General features: G+C 27.9%; 1 protein-coding gene across 1 annotated transcript; it reads right to left on the reverse strand.

The window, feature by feature from the left end:
- LOC139427230 (hemocyanin F chain-like) lies at positions 1 to 17,047 on the reverse strand. Its single transcript, XM_071188198.1, has 9 exons — positions 16,491 to 17,047; positions 11,692 to 11,909; positions 9,919 to 10,127; positions 8,378 to 8,777; positions 6,552 to 6,680; positions 5,394 to 5,522; positions 4,006 to 4,189; positions 2,119 to 2,342; positions 1 to 294 (listed from the first exon to the last, which is right to left on the reverse strand). Exons 1-9 carry the CDS (start codon positions 16,684 to 16,686, stop codon positions 106 to 108), a joined length of 1,878 nt encoding a protein of 625 aa, XP_071044299.1. The 5' UTR covers positions 16,687 to 17,047; the 3' UTR covers positions 1 to 105.
- Positions 17,048 to 20,674: the final 3,627 nt, after the last annotated feature.

The following is a 20,674-nucleotide window of genomic DNA, read 5'->3' on the forward strand; positions in this document are numbered from 1 at the left end:
TTTCGCTCAGGAAATAAACTTTATTGATTCTCTCTGGTTTCCATTAAATTACAAATTTTGGATGATTCCTTTTCCTCATATTTGCTTATAGATCTTAAAAGTAATTTATTCTTTGAATTGGATTCTGACTTCTTGGAAGTTCATGTTTTGTGTAGAGAATTCTGCAATAGTGCGAGCTTTGATGATTCGGTCGAATGGATAGCCCATAGCCTTCTTGTCAGGGTATTTCTGATCCTTAGCTCCACAGTAACTGACAGCATCGGCACAGATGGCTTGAGCATTCAAGCTGCCAACCTAAATTAAGCCACAATTCCAATGTTAGCATTGTATAATCAAGTTATTTGATTTTGTAAGTATATATGTTTATTCTTAAAAACCAGTTTACTTAACATACTTATTTTAAATCAAAATTAATCGGAGGTGTGTTTCTTAAAGATAGCATTTTATTAAAGAGTAGTATGCTACTTTGAAGAGGAAAGTTTACTATCAATATGTGTAATCCACTTTTATTGATGGAGTAAAAACATGGACTCTCCATTGTCTCTAGATTTATTTAAAGTCTTAGAACAACACAGCGAAGTATAGAAAGATGTTTACTCGGTATTTCGAAAAAGTACCGAAAGTGAGTAAGTGACATGGACAAGGCTACAAATATCTTCGATGTCAGATGTCAGCGCTATGTTTCCGTCATATAGCTCAAAGATGGACAATCACTGGAATTTCTTGAACTGGTATCCTCATCACATCTAACCACCAGGGAAGCGGCCACAAACGATGTGGTCAAATGATTTTTTTTCTTTAAAAGCAGTAGATTGTGATTTTTTGTTACAGATTATCATCCAACAGTGGATTCATATTGGTTAAAGAAGATGATGATGATTTATTTTAAACCTACCTCAAATCTATTTTTCTAATTCTACTTTTTTATATAAACTTTCGAAAATAAAGTTCTGCATTTTATACAAATATGATTTAACAGATTTTTAGAATTTTTTTAAAGAAATATAGTTTAAATGTAAAATGAAGTCTTCATTGATGTTTTCTTCCTAAAGATTTACGTAAACCTGCGAATTCGTATTAGAACCATCCCGATCCATAATTTTTTTTTAACAAACACAAAAATTAAATTTGACGTTGCAGATTAAAAATTAAATTTTGACCGTTTTTTAAATAAGGTTTCAAGGGTTTTTTTTATTACAAAAATATTAAAAGCTATTATCTAATATTGTATATATGACGTTGAAAAATTAAATTATGACCGTTTTTTAAATAAGGTTTTAAGGTTTTTTTTTATTACGAAAAATATTAAAAGCAATTATCTAAATTCTTGTGAAGTGTTCATAAAACTGGCTTAAGCCTCATACTGTAGTTCATATTATTTAATATTTAAATATTATATAACGTGATAGTTGAAATTAAATATATTTTATATAATATCTGTTTAATTTCAAATATGCAGGATATTACTTAATGATCGCCGCTTAATATATATATATTTAGATTTCTTGAAGAAGTCCTTGAATAATGTACGAATCATTTAAAACCTTGAATGAAGTAAAAAAAGGGATGTGCGTTAGGTTTTAATATTTAAGACAGGAAAAAACAACGGTATGGATTTTTAACGAGTCACTAGCAATGAAGATGGGAAAGAAAACATCTAAATTCGTTTCATTCATAGAGGAAACTAGTTGAAAGGCGATTATTAGAGACGTTTCCAAGTTTCCTCAGGCAATTAAACTAGTTTAGATGTTTTTCACTCAGCCTTCATCACTTGTGATTTGTTAGATTCTGATAGTTTTTTACCTTTTCTTCAGTTAAATGCTATTTTAAAACTGAATGTGTATCCTAGAGCTTTTTTTCAAACTTAATAGTAATCTGTGATCCTTAATATGCAGGTTCTACTTCGTTTTCCACACATTCTAAAAATATTTAGGATGTGGGGTGATATTAACGTAGCATCCGGTTCATATCTTACAATTTCTGAGTAAAAAGCTTTTGCATTTTTAATGCCAAGTATATGCTTTCGAAAAAAAAAAAATGGTGGTAATTTTGTTGCATTTAGTTGATTTAATTTGATTTTATTAATTATTCATAATAGCTGATTATTGAGAAACTTACGTGATCCTGTTCGTAGTCAGTAAGCATGACAAAAAGATAGAAGTCCATGCCCTTGTGTGTGCCTCTTGGAACAAGGAGATGCTGAGGCCAACCACAGCTGCAAAATTCAGTGTTGTTTTCACTGATTCCTTCACCGGATTGGAGTTGAGAGAATTTTGGTGTAGGTGCAACAGTGACGGCGGAGTCAATGGATTTGCGGGTGATGGTATTCTTGCCGGCAGCCACTGAATAGGAATAAAATAAGAGTTTTATGCTAAATAATATCTGAATATATGCCTTTTTCATACAATAAATCTAATTTACTACGTTACTGTTGTTAATACTACGTTACTATTGTTAATATTACGTTACTATTGCTGACATTCTTGCCAGCAGCTACTTAAGGCTGCTTCTCGAAGCCTCCATCGTAATATGAAATGATGCGTTTTTTATAGCTGCTGCTAGTTTGCAGCTGTTACTCTACTGTTAAGTCCAGTTTAGCCTATATAAAGCCAGCGATGTCTGCTCATATTTTGGCCTAGACATATAGTTTAAACAAATGACTGCTGCCACGTCTGCCACTCTCTCACCATTATCTGCCTTTACTGCTACAAAGAAAATTTCTTTACAGTTTTATTAAAAAAAAATAATACTGAATTCGTTTTTATTAGATGAAATACTGGAAGAATTTCGTAAAATAGGGTACTAAGTGACATTTTAGTTTATTTAAGAAGGCCAAAAATGTTTCCGTCCCTTCTATTTGATGTGATTGATATATCTACTGAATTTTTGATCGTATTACAGTCGAACCTCGTTAGCGCGAAATTGGCGGCACTATCATTTATTTCATGATAACCGGATTTCATCCTATCTGATACACCTTGAAAAAAATTTATTACATATTATTAATACACATTATGTACTACATTAATGTATGTAAACAATACTATTATGTACTAAAAAAATTAAAATAAACAATTTTAACTATTTTATTTATTTGTTCATCTGCTACTAAAATCAAAGGGGGTAAATAAAAATAGCATTCCTCAAAATGAATAATTTTCACTATATTTTCTTGTTTGTTTTCTGTGCTGTGTATACTGTTTCCTTTCATGTTAAAAGATACCCAGCTAGATTTAAAATTTCTTTTTAACTAAGCAAAATATAATAATAATAATTGATTGCTGATTCACGGGAACAAACAAGTGTTTCATGTAAAGCCATAATTTACTTTAAGCGGATGTATTACACCAAAAATTACTAATTTCTTGAATACGATTTTCCAGTGATTTATAGAATATTTCGTAAATGAAATAATTACCTATAGTGATTTAATCAATATATTTATTAAATTTTATTGGCAAAGTATTTCATCAAAAATTACTAAATTCTTATCCATAGTGAATCTTGTCTTATTTCGAATAATTTAGAAAGTATTTTTTAAAGAAATATTTTATTATTTTTTTTAATCTATTAGATGGAATTATTGTATTTGACGAGAGTTAGGATTTCCCGTAGCAATAGTTAAGCTTCAAAAGAAGCGATGAAAATTGTTTAATTAAAATGTGTTTTTTCATGAATAAAAGTATGATTGAAAGATTATGACATTTCAGTGCTACCTGCACGCTTTCCAAAGGGGACATTTTAAAATCAAACAGTCCCTTAGTATGTTTTCCAGATTAGTGCTTTATAATTTTTTGGAATTACCTCTAAATGGCAGCCCAATACACAAAAATATCTTATTTTTTACCTAAAAATCGTGGTGGTTTTAACCAAAAATACTGACTTATTGTCTATATATATTAGTAACGTCAAAATGAGAGAAAAATAATTTAAATTTGGGTATTATAATTGTAAAAAATTTATAATATTACCATACAGAACTATATCTTACTAAAGTTTACTTACATTCGGTATGGAATTTATCGAGTTCGATGAAAAACCTTCTTGATTCGTTGATTGAGAGTTTGTTGCCCAATTCATCATGTACAGGTCCCAAGAAAATTCGGACTGTTGCGTGTCTGGTTGCTCCAGTGTTTTCAACGCTGATGTTATAGGTGAATGGTTCGTGGTCAAGGTGCTCGTACCTAACCTGTTTGAAACCAAAACTATTAGTTTTTAACAACCAGTTTAAAAAAGTTTATCCATATGGGATTTGTGGTCATCATTGTACGGCCCCGTAGCCTTATGATTTTGAGTCTAATCCAAAAGACAATGGAATTCTTGGATTAAGCATTGGGTTAAAATCGAAATCAGAGAGGAGTTTTCTTATCTAACTAACCGGTATTTGCTTCAGATGGGTAGGAAATAAACGAAATTCCCTAAAATTAGGAGGGATACTCCTTAATCATAAGTCTTAATATATGTATATAAAGGATAAAAAAAGGTCAATAGACGTTTTATAAAGCATATATAGAATATATAGAATCCATAATATTTCATGATACAATAAATAGAAAATAGCGAATGTCCTTTGGAAAATTAAAAAAAATACGAGTTTAGAAGATTAAAAAAAAATTGGCTTTCAAAAAAAAAAAAAAAAAAAAAAAAAAAAAAAAAAAAAAAAAAAAAAAAAAAANAAAAAAAAAAAATGAAATTTCGTCAAGTAAAAAAAAAAAAATTTTTTTTTTTAATGATATAACTTTGCTCAGCTCACACAGTTATATCCGCAAATGTGCTTTCTGAAATTGCATCAATATTGCCAAAACAAAAGTATATTGCTTATTGCCCTATTTTGCATTTGACAAAAATTCCGAAAACAGACAGGAAATTATAGATAAAAATTATTCAAACACCATAGCTGAAAGTGCATAATCATTTATGAAGTAAATCGACTTAATTTGCATTTATATTATCAATTTTACGCTATGGAATTTAGGAGCTATTGATGCAATCACACGGTAAGCCCAAATTTAATTTTTCATTTTATTGCATTATTGCTGAATCTATTAGTGCAAGAACTGGACACAAAAGTAAAACCAGTCCTCTCTCTGTAGTAAATAGTGTGAGGAGTAACTATGTAAACTTATTGACTTTATAAATTTAAGTTGTTTCTCATCAACAATTTGTGAATATGACCTTACTTTGTTATTGCTCTTAGGTCCTCAATTACAAAAGTCAGACGTGGCGCTTTTGTACTTCTACACACACAGAAGCACCTAATAAAATTACTTTATTTCTTTTCGTTACGCTATGTTTGATTATGAGGTATCACTAAAAAGTTTAAATAATTTGATTGCTATGTCTTATGATTCATATAAACATTATTTAAAAGTGATTAAAATTAATTTTCTTACCTTGACTGGTCCCTTCAAGGAAATACCATGAGAGAGCTCAAGTTGATCTTCTTTCATGAAAGTGTTAACAATGTTGGGTAGTTTAGCCTTTACAGACACATTGACAACGGTAACACCGGAGAAGTCCAACTAAAACCATTGAACGCAATAATTATTATTTTAAAAATTTTGAATAATATAAGTGTTAGTGAGAGAAAATTTTTCCGAAATTAATTTAAATTATATAAAAGATATTATATCTATGCACACAAAATTTGCCCTAAATTGCAAATTTGAATGAGGACAAAAGCAGAAATATTTTTAATTTTAAAACTACTTCTTTCCCTGCTCAAATTTGTTTGTGTTATGTTTTAAGTAACTACGGTAACACAGCAAAAGAAATAAAAGTAATTAATTCAACTAATTTGTTTCAGCCTATCAAAGTCGTTCTCTTCATGTTTTGTTTTATTAAAAAGTAAAAGTTTAAAAGTAAAAACTAGCTAACTTCAAAAGCAGAAATATTGTCAATTTTAATGTTTTTATCAACTTTCAAGTTCTTTGTGTTATGTTTTAAGTAATTAAGGTAAGAGGGGAAAAAAAAAGATTAATTTTATCAAAGTTCTAATATGTTTCAGCTTTTTAAGGTCGTTTTTCTTCATTTTTTGTCTTTTTGAAAAGTAAAAGTTTAAAAGTGAAAAATAAAAAACTATTTCGGAGACTCGCCATTTTAATAATCGCTATTTAAAAAAAAATTACGAAAATCTCAAAAATCTATCTATTTTAATTTCAGTTTTATTACGTTTGAAGAAACTACGGTAAAGGAGACAAATAGATTTTGTTAAAATTTTAATTTCTTTCTCATCTTTTTCCTTATTAAAAACTCAGATTCAAAAATTAGTATTATCAAACGATTTTGTAAAGTCACTATTTTTAGAATCGTTTGCTCAAGCAATCGTGATACTTTTCTCATTTTAAAGTATGAGATAATATTGCATTTGAGGAATTACTGCTACTGTTTCATTAATTCCTTATAATTCGCATGAAAAGTTTTGCCCAAATATTACTACCAAATGCTGATTCGCATGAAAATTTTTGCCAAAATATTACTACCAAATGCTGATTCGCATTGAAATTTCCATTTAAAGATTAAGATTAATTTAAATTTATGATTATACTTACGTCTTTCTTTTCATAAACTGGCAGAGTTGCTTTGTACTCTTGGAAGATATTGTCAATAAATCTGTGGTATCTGTAAAAGATGGGATCTCGAAGAGAAGTAGATGTATCACTCATTACACCTGGGTTTTCCTATTTAAAAGAGAAAAAGTACATTTTATCTTTAGTGACAATGAAAAAGTTATGCTACTATCGTATTATTGATACTTCCTTTCTATATTAAATATTTTTTTAGATGGATACTTCGTTTCAATAGAATCAGTGACATTGAAAAGTGTAATCCTACTATAGTATTGATACTTCTTTTCGGTACTCTAGATATTTTTCAGATGGATGATCCGTTTCAATAGAATTAGGGACATTGAGAAGTGTAATGCTGCTATCGTAGTATTGATATTTCCTTTTGATACTCTAGATAGTTTTTAGATGGATTCTTCGTTTCAATAGAATCAGTGACATTGAAAAGTGTAATCCTACTATAGTATTGATACTTCTTTACGGTACTCTAGATATTTTTTAGATGGATGATCCGTTTCAATAGAATTAGTGACATTGAGAAGTGTAATGCTGCTATCGTAGCATTGATATTTTCTTTTGATACTCTAGATATTTTTTAAATGGATTCTTCGTTTCGATAGAATCAAGAAAAAAGAAATTGCACATCATAGACGATATCTTTGTTATTGCAGGAAACTTAAGAATGAAAATAGTGTCAGGTAATTTAATTTCTAAATGTACTTTAAAAGCTGAAAAGACAAATTACTTTATTGTTCTAAGTCAAAAATAGAAATCATTATCATATGGTATTAAAAATTTGTTTTTTCTTTTGGGTAATGACAAATGTTTCAAATTCAAAAATTCACTTTCAAAATTATACGCAATATTTTTTTAAATAATTTTCATTAAAGTAAATAGTTTAGAAGTTGCGTCTAAATTAGGATAGGCGGTATCAATAATATTATAAAGCATAAAACTTGATTTTACGTAAGGAAAAACTATTTACTAATGAATTATTTTTTTGTTTTATTTATAATTGTTTTATTATTAATTATATTTGAATATTGTATTTAAGAGCGCAAGGAATGAAGATTTCTCAGTGACATTTTAGATAATTTGAGAAAATTTGGTTTAAAGTTTATGCGATGAAAATGGGAAATTAAAATTATACATTTCCCTTTTTGCTTAACCACATGCTTCCAATTCGTGGAATCTATGAATTCCAGACATTCATATAAACTGTTCACAGTCTTGTTGTCGCTTGTTAAACTGTTTGCAATCTTGATATTTTTTATTTGCTGCCAAAAAATACGTTTCTTAATGTTACTTGTTAACTGTTTGCTACCAAATGCACTTGGAATCTTTTTTCACTCATTGATCCTTAGTATCTTTATCTAAAGCCGTGATCACGAAATCGTCTATCGTGAACTAACGCTTTGGTTGATTACGTTAACGCTTTGGTTGCTAATCTTGTTGATTTTTCCTCTAACCAAATGTGAAACGTATTTTTTTATAAAAGTCAGAAGTTTTATTGGTTGGTAGCTTACAATAGGTTTTAAAAACGATAAGGTGGATCAGAAGCTTTGTAAGTTTGATGACAATTGATTTACAAAGATCTCTAAAGATTTGACGGTTTACTTATTAATGTTGTATTGCTAAATAAGACTAACAAAAGATAATTCTATGAGAAGTTTTTAATCCACGTCTCGTGGAATGAAAAAAATTCGTCTCTAAGTTTTTTCAATGTAATTTAGAATTTTCACCCAATAAATTCTTCAAAGCTATAATGTGAAAATAATTATAAAAGAAACATTATGAAATGCTTTTAGTACCTTGTATCTGCCATCTGGGTCATGAATACGAGCCATCATAACGTGTCCAGAATTGTGGAGGTTTCCGTAGTATTCACGGTTCTTGGATTCATAACTTGATTCCAGCATAGATCCAAGCATATCAATACCATGTTCTGGGGTAAGAACAACTTCATTGCCATGGTCATCAATCAAAACTCCCAAGTGAATAGCTTGAAGAAGTCGCTCTCTCCATCTGTTCATATCCAGTACATCTACGAGATCGTTCAAATCGTGAAGTCGGATGCCAGATGGTCGATTAGCATAATGATGTCCACTGACTAAGGAAGTCAAATGTGGAGAGTAGCCTTCAAGTTCCTCATTGAAGTTATGGAAAGGGATCATACGCTGCAGACCAGTAGATAGACGATCACAATCGTATCTGCAATAAATTAGATCAATTGCAGCAATGTATTTTTAATGAAAATTAAGACGTGAAGATTTTTAAGGTAATATTTAAGAGAAAAAAACGTTATCAATTTATCAAATCTTAATTTTTCCTAAATATCAAAAAATAAATAAATAAATAAGTAAATAAATAAATAAATAAATAAATAAATAAATAGGGAACCAAGCAGAGCATCTGTTTAAAGTTTAATTTTAAATTTAAAGTATGTTTTTAAAAATTTTTGATATAAATAATAATAAAAATTCAATAAATAAATAAATAAATAGGGAACCATGTGGATGATCGGTTCAAAGTTTAATATTAAATAGACGATCACAATCGTATCTGCAAATAATTAGATCAATTGCAGCTATGTATTTCTAATGAAAATTAAGACATGAAGATTTTTAAGGTAATATTTAAGAGAAAAAACGTTATCAATTTATCAAATCTTAGTTTTTCTTAAATATCAAAAAAAAAAAAAATAAAAAAAATAAGTAAATAAATGAATAAATAGGGAACCAAGCAGAGCATCTGTTTAAAGTTTAATTTTAAATTTAAAATATGTTTTTAAAAATTTTCGATGTAAATAATAATAAAATTTCAATAAATAAATAAATAAATAGGGAACCATGCGGATGATCGGTTCAAAGTTTAATTTTAAATCTAAAACATGCTTTCAAAATTTTTTATATTAGTATTACATAAAAACTTATGCTAAGCATAAAAACTAAGCATACATTTTTAAACTACGTTATTAGTATGAAAAATTATAGTTCACGAACTAAAAAATTATACAGTTCCATTGATTATTTTTATTAAAAATAAATAATTTTATTATCACAATTTTTTATTACACTGAAAATAATAAAATATAATTTATTAGAAATTGTAAAAAAATAAGTATAGAGCTTCTGTATAATTTGAAGCAGTTAAAATAAAATACAATTAAGATGAAGTTTGATTTATTATACTGAATTGATGAAGTTTAGTAATAATTTAATGTATTTTAAAAAATTGAAAGAATGTCTTCTGAAAAATGATAATGTATAAAATTTAAAAATTATATTTTGAAAAAAGAAAAATTTAAAATTTCTATAATATGAATTTATAATTAATTAATTTTGACAGTTACCTGGCACACATTTGTTGATGCATGTAATAGAAAAGTTCTCCTTTTCTGTCCTTTACCTTGCCCATGATTTCTGGTCTCCATGTGGCAGGGTAAATAATGTGCCAATGCCAATGGTGAGCATTTGCGCCAATGTCTTCTCGGAAGTAAGCAAGTTTGTATTCAGGATCCAAAATGTTACCAGTTTGGATAGTATCAACAAGAACTGGAGCCTAAAAAGTGTTTATTGATAAAAAGAAATTAATATTTTACGAATATTGCAATAGCAATAAAATATATTTAACTTACTGAATTTTTTCTAAATAACTTCTAATTGAGTTTTAGCAATTATTTGAATCTGTGACATTGATTAAAAATTGTGTTAGCAGCTTGTTAATAAATTCTCAAAAATCAGTGGGTCTGCATTTAATTTGTCAATAGTTGTTCAGACTTTGCCCTTTTGGATAGTAACATTTAGACCAGGTGTCTGAAATCTGTTAATGATAAAAGAGATTCGGATATCTTTTTTTTTTCCGGATGAATATTGCAATTACTGACATTTGTAACAGAGATTCAGCAACTAGAATTTAATTGAATCAAGTTCTAATTGTTATTTAAATTTGTGACTTGACTTAAAAATTTTGTTAAGCGTATTTTTAACTTCGAGTTTTTCGTTAGATTATTTATTTAGATATATTTTAATATTTTTATATAAATGTTAGCGGAGAAAAATATTTGTATGAGAAGTTTATTTTTCTTAAGTATAAATAGTTAAAGGTTAAGATATTATTTTTTAACTTGTTTGATTTTTATAAAATGGTAAATTCCTAGAAACTTCGTTATATATATATACTATTGTAGGAATAATATTACAGCTATATATTGTTTTGAAAAGTAAAGCCACAGAAATTGATTGAAACCGGAAAAAAAGGGAACTCTATTACGTTACTTTAAGCACTTTTCTATTAGTGATTTTCAATATTAATTGGTTTTAACAAGCAATGCTTTGTATAGAAATTAAGGGTTTTGATAAATCTCGAAAACGTTTAGAAATAGAATGTTTGTTTTGGAAAAAGAGAGACTAAAATTAAATAAAATTGTCTGATAGCAGTTTGTTTATTTCTAAATTTATTTGTCATTTTTTTCATTTATATAGAGAAAATAATATTTAACTAATTATTTATTTTGTTTTTGAATTAAATATCACCGATAGAAAATTATGCTTTTATAAACTATTTCAAATTTTCATAAAGGTTATTTTTCAAAATTCTTTCACGGAAGAAACTAAAAGAAAAAAAAATTTCACAGCTCGTCAAAATCGAAGCAAAGTTATTATTTAAAACTATGCATTGCTAAACTAATAGACTGAACATTAAAATGGGCTACTATTTTAAATTTTTAAAATTATTAACCTTTTTCAAAAATGCGCCTTTTTAGTGAGATCTTTCTAGCTATATGAACATTTTTTAAAATTAATGAATAATTTTCAATTTTCACATATTTTTATGAATCCAGGCAATGCATTGGTAAAATAACTTTCTAAATATTAAAAATTCGATCTCAAATTTTGTTCATATAGTCATTTTTCTCCATTTTCCTAATTAGTACTGAGGACTTTACCGTTAAGAATAACTGTTAAGAACTCACAACAGTTACAAAAAACATATTAATTTAATGTAAAAACATTATTTTCTATGACAAACTAGTATTTGAAGAGCAGTCTAAAAGAAGTAAATCAATTTCAGATAAATATTTATAAATGGTAGGGTTTAACAATGTAAAATAGAATATTCTTACATCATCTTTTCGTTGAAGATCTGCCTTAATTGCCTGATTGATTGTTTCAGATGGGATGAATCTATCAGGAAAGATTTCTTGAATAGGGGGAACAGTTACTCCTCGGCAGTCATCTCTGTGCAAAAGAGCTACAGATGTAGAATAAACGAACATGCCTTCGTTAACGATATCCCTAGCCTGTTCAGCCAGGCGCATGAAATCTTCGAAATCCTTGGCAGCTAAAGAAAAAAAAATCCCATCAATACCATACAAAGCTAACTGAACTAAACATTACAACAAAATCTCTTGGAGCTGTGGTGGCTCTCGCAATAGAGCGTTCACCTACCAATGAAGTAAACCGGGTTAGAGTCCCAGCGATGGCTGGTCAATGCGAATTCCGCACCCGGCTCGCACGGACCACAGTGCTGACATAAAACAGTGCTGGACAGATCTCAGTGGTTGACGGTTCATGGGTTAGAGCCATCAGGCTAACTATGGGAGGTTTTCGTGGTTTTATTTCTCTATGCTATGCGGGTTAGCCCATCAAAAAGTCCTCCACGAAGGCAAATTTCTCCCAATACTTGATACAGGAGTTCCCTTGTCTTCTGTATTAGGTTCAAAATTGCAAGGTTACGAAACATTAGTAGTCGGAAACCCAGAAATTGGGTCGGCTGTTCAAACGACGGTTATAAAGCAAAACTTCTCAAACCGCAGTAGCTCAGGGGATCGAGCATTCGCCTCCCAATAAGGTTACCCAGTTTAGAATCACAGCTGTGGCTGGTTGGTACGAACTCAGCTCCCAGCTTGCACCGACTACAGAGTTGATTTTAAATATTCTCAGGGGTATATTGCTCATGGGTTAGAATTCCCGTGCTATCGGTCAAATCGTGAGAGGTTTTACTCTTCATGTGAAGTAAATGTGGATAATTTCCAGCAGAAAGTCCTCCTCTAAGGCTAATTTGTCCCAATGCTTGATCCAGAAGTTCCCATGTCTCCTGGTTTGGGTTCAAAATTACAAGTTGAACATTGCGACAAATAAACTCAGGATTAGGTTGGCTGTTAAACGCAGACCATAAAAAATTCCTTAGCGTTTTATAGCTAAGTGCCGCAAATAGCTTTATCATTTTAGATTATGTGTCCCAAATAGTTTTATCATTTTAGTTAAAGTATAACTAATAATTTAATTATTTTAATTAAAAGTGTAATAATCTAATAATAACTAATAATCTAATAATTTAATTAATTCAATTTAATTATTTTAATTAAAAGTTTAATTATTTTAATTAAATAGCTTTATCATTTTAGTTGAAGTATTGCCAATAACTTAAACATTACCTTAAAGAATAACACCTTAGCTATTCAGAGCAACGTTTGTAGTTTTTTAGTATGTAATACCCTGAAATATTCCTGAACAAAACAGATTAAACAATGATCTAGTTCATTGTTTCATTTTGAAACTGTTTATGGTGCCATACGTTATCTAATAAAAATGTGATAATATTTTTGTGGCAATGTTTAATGAGGCAATTTTTTAATTATGTTTAAGTTTTAGTGACTAACACTACGCCAATGCATTTCTTTTGAAACGGATGTATCCCCAAACAGTAATGTAGTATACCTATTTTGCCTCAATCATGCGGAAAAAAATTACAAATTTTGAAAGGAATTGGTCCATTAGTTCTTGAGAAAAATTTAAAAAATAATTTTACATTGTTTATTTACAGCTATTATTTCATAGTTTAAAATAATGTAAAAATTAAGAATCATTACAATTCCAAAATTTTTTGATAATAAGTAAATTAAGTAATAAAATGTAATAAGCTTTCTTAAATTGGTTAATATAAACTATCTTAAATTATTTGAAAGAAATTCTTTATGGATGAGCGAGTTTGATAAATGAACGAAATGGATAAATGAACGAAATCTGTGAGAAAGTAAAATTAACATTATGAGGCTAAAACTCTCAACCACTCTCTTGATTAAACTGTTTGGATCATTTTTCACATTTCTGGGCTATTTTGAGGGTTGAGAAACTAAATAAATTAAAAAAAAAAAAAAAAAAAGGAATTCTTTTCGTCACTGATTTCATAACTAAAAATATTCTCTGGTCAAATTATTTAGCAATTTTAAAGTTAGCCTCTCATACTATTTATTACACCATTACCATCTTATTACATAAATATCCGATTATTAGACAAAACGTCATTATGAGATAAAAATTAACCATTACACTTCTAGAAATTTCTCGGAAAAAATGGTTTAATAACAATTTATTCCATATTTACCATATTCTAACACAACAGTCAAATAGTCATAAATTAGATGGTAATCAAACTGTTAGATGGGAGAAAAACCGTTTGTTAACTGCATTCACCTAATACGGTTAAACAACCAAAATATTTTCGTACCAACTAAACCCACCTAATTAAGTTATTTAGTTCCTTGCAGATGGGTGGACACGTATAATAAACGAGAGGACTAATCCGTCAATTTCATAACCGACAGAATTAAGGCTTGAGTCCCAGCTTTGACGCTACTATATTTTCTCCATTCTCTTCAACACATGAAGAGTTTCTAGTGACCTACACTCCCTAATTTGTGACCCTGGACTATTAGAATATAATACTCTCATTTATGCATGGTAGCCCCATAATGCTGCTAAATTATCTCCAATGTACAGTTAAATTTCTTCCTTAAGGTTTCAAAACCATGATACTTGTAAATGGTTAAAAAACCGAATAGTTTTATATTCATGGTCCTTTTAATCATACTAGTTATAAACGGTTTCAAAACCGTTAAGGTAAAAAATGTTCTTTACAGTTAATTTGATGGTTAATTGAATGAACAGACTGCTGCAGATTATTTTACTATAATTTTAGAATGAAAATTCTTACACTGTAGTACCATTTCTATTTATCATTATTCCTGACACTTATAACTGTAAGTTTTATAGATTCATTGAAATATAATAGAATGTAACCAACAAATGTTTTGATTCATTAGTGGAATGTATACAAGTTTAATAATTTTTTATATATTTTATTTAATTCTTCAAATGCAATGTAACATCGATTTGCATAGTGAATAATTAGTTTATAAACAATTTTTTTCAGAAATAAAGTCGTATCTTTAATTTATGTAAATTTATGTATAGTATTACAGTTTTTATTTAGCTATTCAAAGCAAAAAGAATTGAATTTACATTTAAAAAAAGATATTTTATTTGTTTTCTTGTTATTAAACCAAATAAAGTAATTCTATGAAACACTTTCGTTATAAAAACCCTATAAAGATTGATTGCAGTCTTTGAAATGATTTTGTAAAGATGCTGTAGAACAATTTACGTTTAAATCAATACTGAAGTGCTACAATTAAAAATTAAGTAACAATTAGACTTAGTATCATCAATTTAAATTTGACTAATTAAACGCCCAGTTACTTAAATTTAAATTAGATGTTGCACCAAAAAATGAAATATCAACTAGGATTAACACCATCAACTTAAATTTGAATAATAAGATTACATTTAAATCAGATTTAAGAGATACAATAAAAAATAAAGTAAATAATAATAACTTAAATAATAACAACTTAAATATTAAACTTTGAACTTTTAAACTCTGAACTTTAAACGTTGAAACTTTTAACTATATAACTTTAAAAAATACGTAAGATAAAATTTATTAATTAGATGTTCGAACCTTTGTCTTATGAAAAATAGCTTATTTTGATATGCATTTTCTTAGAAATTGAAAGCTTTTTTGTTTTGTTATTCTTGTTATGGTGTACATGATATTTCTGAATTAAATTATAGGATTTTATAAACTGAAATTTGAAATTTTTTGAATTTAAATTTCTAAGAAATTCATTGCCATACAAGTCCTTTTTTTTTAATTTTTCACGATTTTCACTTTTGATTTTTATTTCTTTTGACTTTAAAAATTATTAAATTATAATAAACTACTGATTATTTAAAAGAAACCTACTGGGTTAAAATATGCATCATAAATACTTATAAAAAGGACATCATTGATGTACATTTTAACATAGGATGAGATATAATATGCAAATAATTGATTTGTTTACGATAGTCATTGAAAATGTTTAGTAAAATTTTTAATTCCGACTTCTTTTTTTATGTAATTTATAATCTTATAGTGTAAATTTTTAAAATTATATAGGACTTTATAAACTGAAGTTTGAAATATTTGAATTTAAATTTCCAAGAAATTCATTACCATACAAATTCTTTTTCAATATTTCACGATACTTACGTTTGATTTTTATTTCTTTTGACTTAAATATTTTTAAATTAAAATAAACGACTGATTATTTAAAAAAAATTTACTGGGTTAAAATATGCATCATAAATACCTATAAAAAGTACATCATTGATGTACATTTTAACATAGGATGAGACATAATATACAAACAATTGCTTTGTTTACTTTAGTCACTGGAAATGTTTAGTAAAAATTCCAAGAAATTCTTTGCCATACAAATTCTTTTTCAGTTTTTCACTATTCTCACTTTTATTTAAATTTTTTTTATTTTAAAAATTATTAAATTGTAATAAACGACTGAATATTAAAAAAAAAAACTACTGGGTTAAAATATGCACAATATATACCTATAAAAAGTACATCCTAGTTGTATATTTTAACATAGGATGATGCATAATATCCAAATAATAGCTTTGATGTTCCTGTAAATGCTTAGTAAAATTTTTTTAATTTCGACTTATTTTTTTATATATATAAGGTAGATTAATTTTGTAATATATTTGTTTTAAATTGAAAAAAAAGTAATATAGCTCTTACCATGGAGAGTTTCAAAAAGCTCTTGAGATTCAATGAGATGCTCAGTATGGAAACATGAGAAAAGGGTTCCACGAGGCAATCTGCCCAACTTTTTGAGCCTTGAATCTCTCTCTTCTGCTGGCAAAACTGCCCTGGTAAGAGAGGTTAAGTGCTCAAACAGAGGCAAAATACGACGTTGCTTGTCCTGGGCAGGCATATTGCTTGGAAGATGGCAGTTACAACCGAAATTATGATCCCTTCCACTTCAGTAGCTACTGGCAACTTTTGTCACCAGCCCAATGGTTTTATACCTCATATGAAGTTCATCTTCGAAGAAATGTTTGCCAGATTGTGTCTTATCCAAGAGCTGCTGTGCTGGAATTGACAGAAACCAAAAAAAGAAAAGAAAATCGATCAAAAATAGAAAAAGAATGCGTGGCTGCATCCTGCTATCTGAAAATCAAAGGAATGATGTTCTCAGAAGACTGATTAGGGCTATTTTTAAGCTATTTAGTAAGAAAATTTATCGTGGTCATCTCTTTCCGATCGACCGGAAGTCAACAGAAGTAAAACACAGTGGTAAATTCTATTTTAGCTTCTGGATATCACTCTATATTGATGGGAGATAGTATTTAATTGATAATAATTTAAAGCGATGCTTTTCTGACAAAATTTAACCTTGATTTGTAATTTTTTTCTTCATGTTTAATTGTTTGAGGAAGGTATTTATTTGAGGTAATGGATAAGAAAAGAAACTTTCGTCTCGTTTAAAAGAAGAAATGTTTTAAATATTTGATTTGATTATACTTTTTATTATCAAATGAACTGTAAAATTTTCTTAGTTATGTTTTTCCTAAGTTAGTATTTTTGATAACAAGTAACAAAATACTCTGTTAGTTTCCTCTTTTATTATTAAAGGAATATCTTTTAGGTGTTAGAAAACATTCATTCAATGTCTTTTAATACTAGCAATAACCTAAGTTAGAATTCATAATGTGAACATAAATTTAATCTGTCGTATTATTAATTAAATTCTTTTTTATAGATGCTAGAGAACACTTATTCAACACTAGTCACTACGAACTATGTTAAGATTCATTATGTGAACATAAACTTAATATGACGTAATATTAATTTATGCTTTTTAGATGTTAGATAACATTTATTTCTCACCTTTAATTATTAGGAGCTTTCTAAGTTGGAAATCATTATGTGAACATACATTTAATATGAAGTATTTTTATTGAATTCTTTTTTATAGATTATATAAAGCATTTGTTCAACACCATCAATCACTATCAACTATGTTGGGATTCATTACGTGAACATAAATTTAATATGACATATAATTGATTAGTGTTTTTTAATTGGTAAAAACATTTATTTCGCACCTTTAATTACTAGAAACTATCTAAGTTAGAATTCATTATGTGTGCATAAACTTAATATGACGTATCTTTCATTAAATCCTTTTCTATGTCAGAAACCATTTATTGATCACCTTTTACCAGAACTGAACTATGTTAAGATTAATTATGTAAACAAAAATTTAATGTGACGCATTATTAATTAATGTATTTTAGATCAGAGAAAACACTTATTATATACCTTTGATCGCTAGGAATTATCTATGGATTAATTATGTGAACATAAATTTAATCAGATGTATGATTAAATAAATGGTATTTTGATGTTAGAAAACATCCATTGAACATCTTTAACAACTGTGAACTATGTAAGTTAGGATTCATCATGTGTACATAGATTTTATTTGTAGATTTATTTTATACCTATTATAAGCAACAAATTTTTAAAATAGGTATAAATATTTTATACAAATTATAAATATTACTTAGTTAGAGTTTTCATCAAAAATAGCTAAAGTGAAAGAGTAAGAGGGTGAAAAAGTGAATTTTAAAAGAGCATGTGATTTCAAATATAAATGTTTTTTTTACGCATATGCTCGTAATTTTTATCAAAAATACGATGATTAAATATGGGTAAGTTACTCGTAATATGGTGAAATCCTAACTAACCACACACAGAAAGTGTACTACAAAGATATTTTGTAACTCTTAAATCTCAAAATGGTCCGTTATGGTGCTATATTTATGATGTTGATTGTGAAAAAAAATAGATTGTAAACGGTTGAGATTTCAGTTGTTTTAGTTTTTTACTACGCCTGCTGTCGTATGTTGTTTAACACTCGATTTGTTTTTAATATAAAGCAAGCTCAGAGTTACTAGAGTTAAAGGACACATTTCTCGTTTATTAAATAATTTCGCTGCTTCCAAACAGTAATTAAAGTTTAAAGTTCGAAAAAATAGCGACATTTAGGGCTTGAAAATGTATTGCCCGGTATACCAGGGGCATTTAAAAATTCCAAAAAAGCATTTATACTTACATGCCTTGAAGGATATGAATATAATATGGTAAATACCAGAATATGGTAAAATTTATCGTGTTTTGGATCTATAGGAACTCTACAATAATTGGTAATTATCACCGGAGCACTTTGGTAATTATTTTGGTAAAATTGAGAATAAAATATGGTTTTATAATTTGTCATAAAATTTGTTAATTTTAACATGATGCGTTTGAGCATGGCATAAAAAACCTTTATTCTGTTAAATTTACCTTTCAGTTTTGAAATTTTTACTAAATGTGTGGTAATTAGAACTATAATTTTGAAATCCAGAATTTCCGGTAAACAGTTATTATATGAAGGGTTATTATATTTTTTAAAACAGAAATGTTATTATAATACAGTACGGTAATTTTGATAGAATTCTTTTCTCAGTGCGATAATGCTTTATTCTGCTAATATCACTTTGTTAATACTAATGCTCTGAATTTCTCAATCAATGTTTAGTCGTGCTTAATACTTCTTTGTTTATTATACCAAAATCCTCTAAGAACTAATATTTTTTATTTATACTTGAAAAAAATTATGACGTAGATCTCATGCTATGATTGTGGTATTTTTCGTCAGTTAATAACAGGTACAATGCACAAAAAATATCACATTGAACTTTTCTTCTAATGATCGGATTTTCACGAATTATGTGTCAATGGTTCTAGTGGTTGACTTCAGATATGTTATTTAATTAGAGCTAACTATTAATTAAGTTACGTAATCAGATACAAAAACATACTTTATTTAAATAAACATGTGATTTTTTTAAAAACATTTTTCGACTCTTGACCCTAAATATATGGAGCAATAAATTGCAGACTAAATTTTGAAAAAAAAAATGGTTAAAAAATTGGGGTCCTAGGAAGCTATATATATTTGGCGTTGTCCCAGAAATAAAGTCCAAGCAATATAGCCATAGCAAGAGGAGTAATTCAAGATAACCATTAAGTAACTATGTGATTGAAAGAGAAAAATAAAGTTTCTCTGTTACTAAGCAACCAAGTTGAGACATTAAAAAAATATTGAAATAAAAACTGAAGTGAAAAACCTAAAGTGAATTTCTCTTTTTATTAAATAGTTAATAGAAAAATGTCTTGAAGTTTCTAGGCAACAGATATTTTTTGGGTTCAGAAAGCAAATATTGTTTTCATTTTCATCTCCTTTGAAAATAAAACTTGAATCAATTAATAAATTATTTATGATTTTCTAACATTTTAGTGTAGTACACATGAACATTTTTTCTAACATTATTTGTATTTAACATTAGTTGTTTTTAATTTTTCAAATATGAGAATTTTAAACTAAAACCAAATTTGCATTAATTATTTTAATTATATACTGAGTTGTAGAGCAAATCCCTAAAAAAATTAGTGTATCTGGAAGAAATTATGACGATAAATGCACATTCACAAGGTTTTATATAATTCACTATATTTCTTTTTTCTATAATTAGAAGGAACTAGGGATTGTTAAGGGGCATTTTAAAAACATTGAAAAATGTTTCTTCAAAGATATTGTATGATTCAATTTTTAAAAACCGTTTCATTCCGCCAAATATGTGAGTTACGTGGCTTTCTTTGGAGAAGGATAATTTAAAAATAGCATCCTGATGTTTCTATACATTCCGTAACGTATTTTTGTAAATTCGACAAAAAATTTCACTCAACATGTTCCTTCATTACGATCAGCTATATTTTTCTCCAAATATCACTGCTGTAATTTTTTTGCTTAATTCCTTTTATTACGTACTTAATTTACGATTTTTACCATCACTACATGCATATATCTG

Source organism: Parasteatoda tepidariorum, chromosome X2 (assembly GCF_043381705.1).
Source record: "Parasteatoda tepidariorum isolate YZ-2023 chromosome X2, CAS_Ptep_4.0, whole genome shotgun sequence".
Taxonomy (NCBI): domain Eukaryota; kingdom Metazoa; phylum Arthropoda; class Arachnida; order Araneae; family Theridiidae; genus Parasteatoda; species Parasteatoda tepidariorum.

Bases quoted from the DNA above. Each gene is read 5' to 3' on its own strand.
- LOC139427230 (XM_071188198.1), bottom strand. From the start codon at position 16,686: ATGCCTGCCCAGGACAAGCAACGTCGTATTTTGCCTCTGTTTGAGCAC. The intron at 5,523-6,551 runs GTAAGTATAATC...CAATGGTTTTAG, and splicing joins CAGTTTATGAAAAGAAAGAC to TTGGACTTCTCCGGTGTTAC. The intron at 4,190-5,393 runs GTAAGAAAATTA...GGTTTCAAACAG, and splicing joins CCTTGAAGGGACCAGTCAAG to GTTAGGTACGAGCACCTTGA.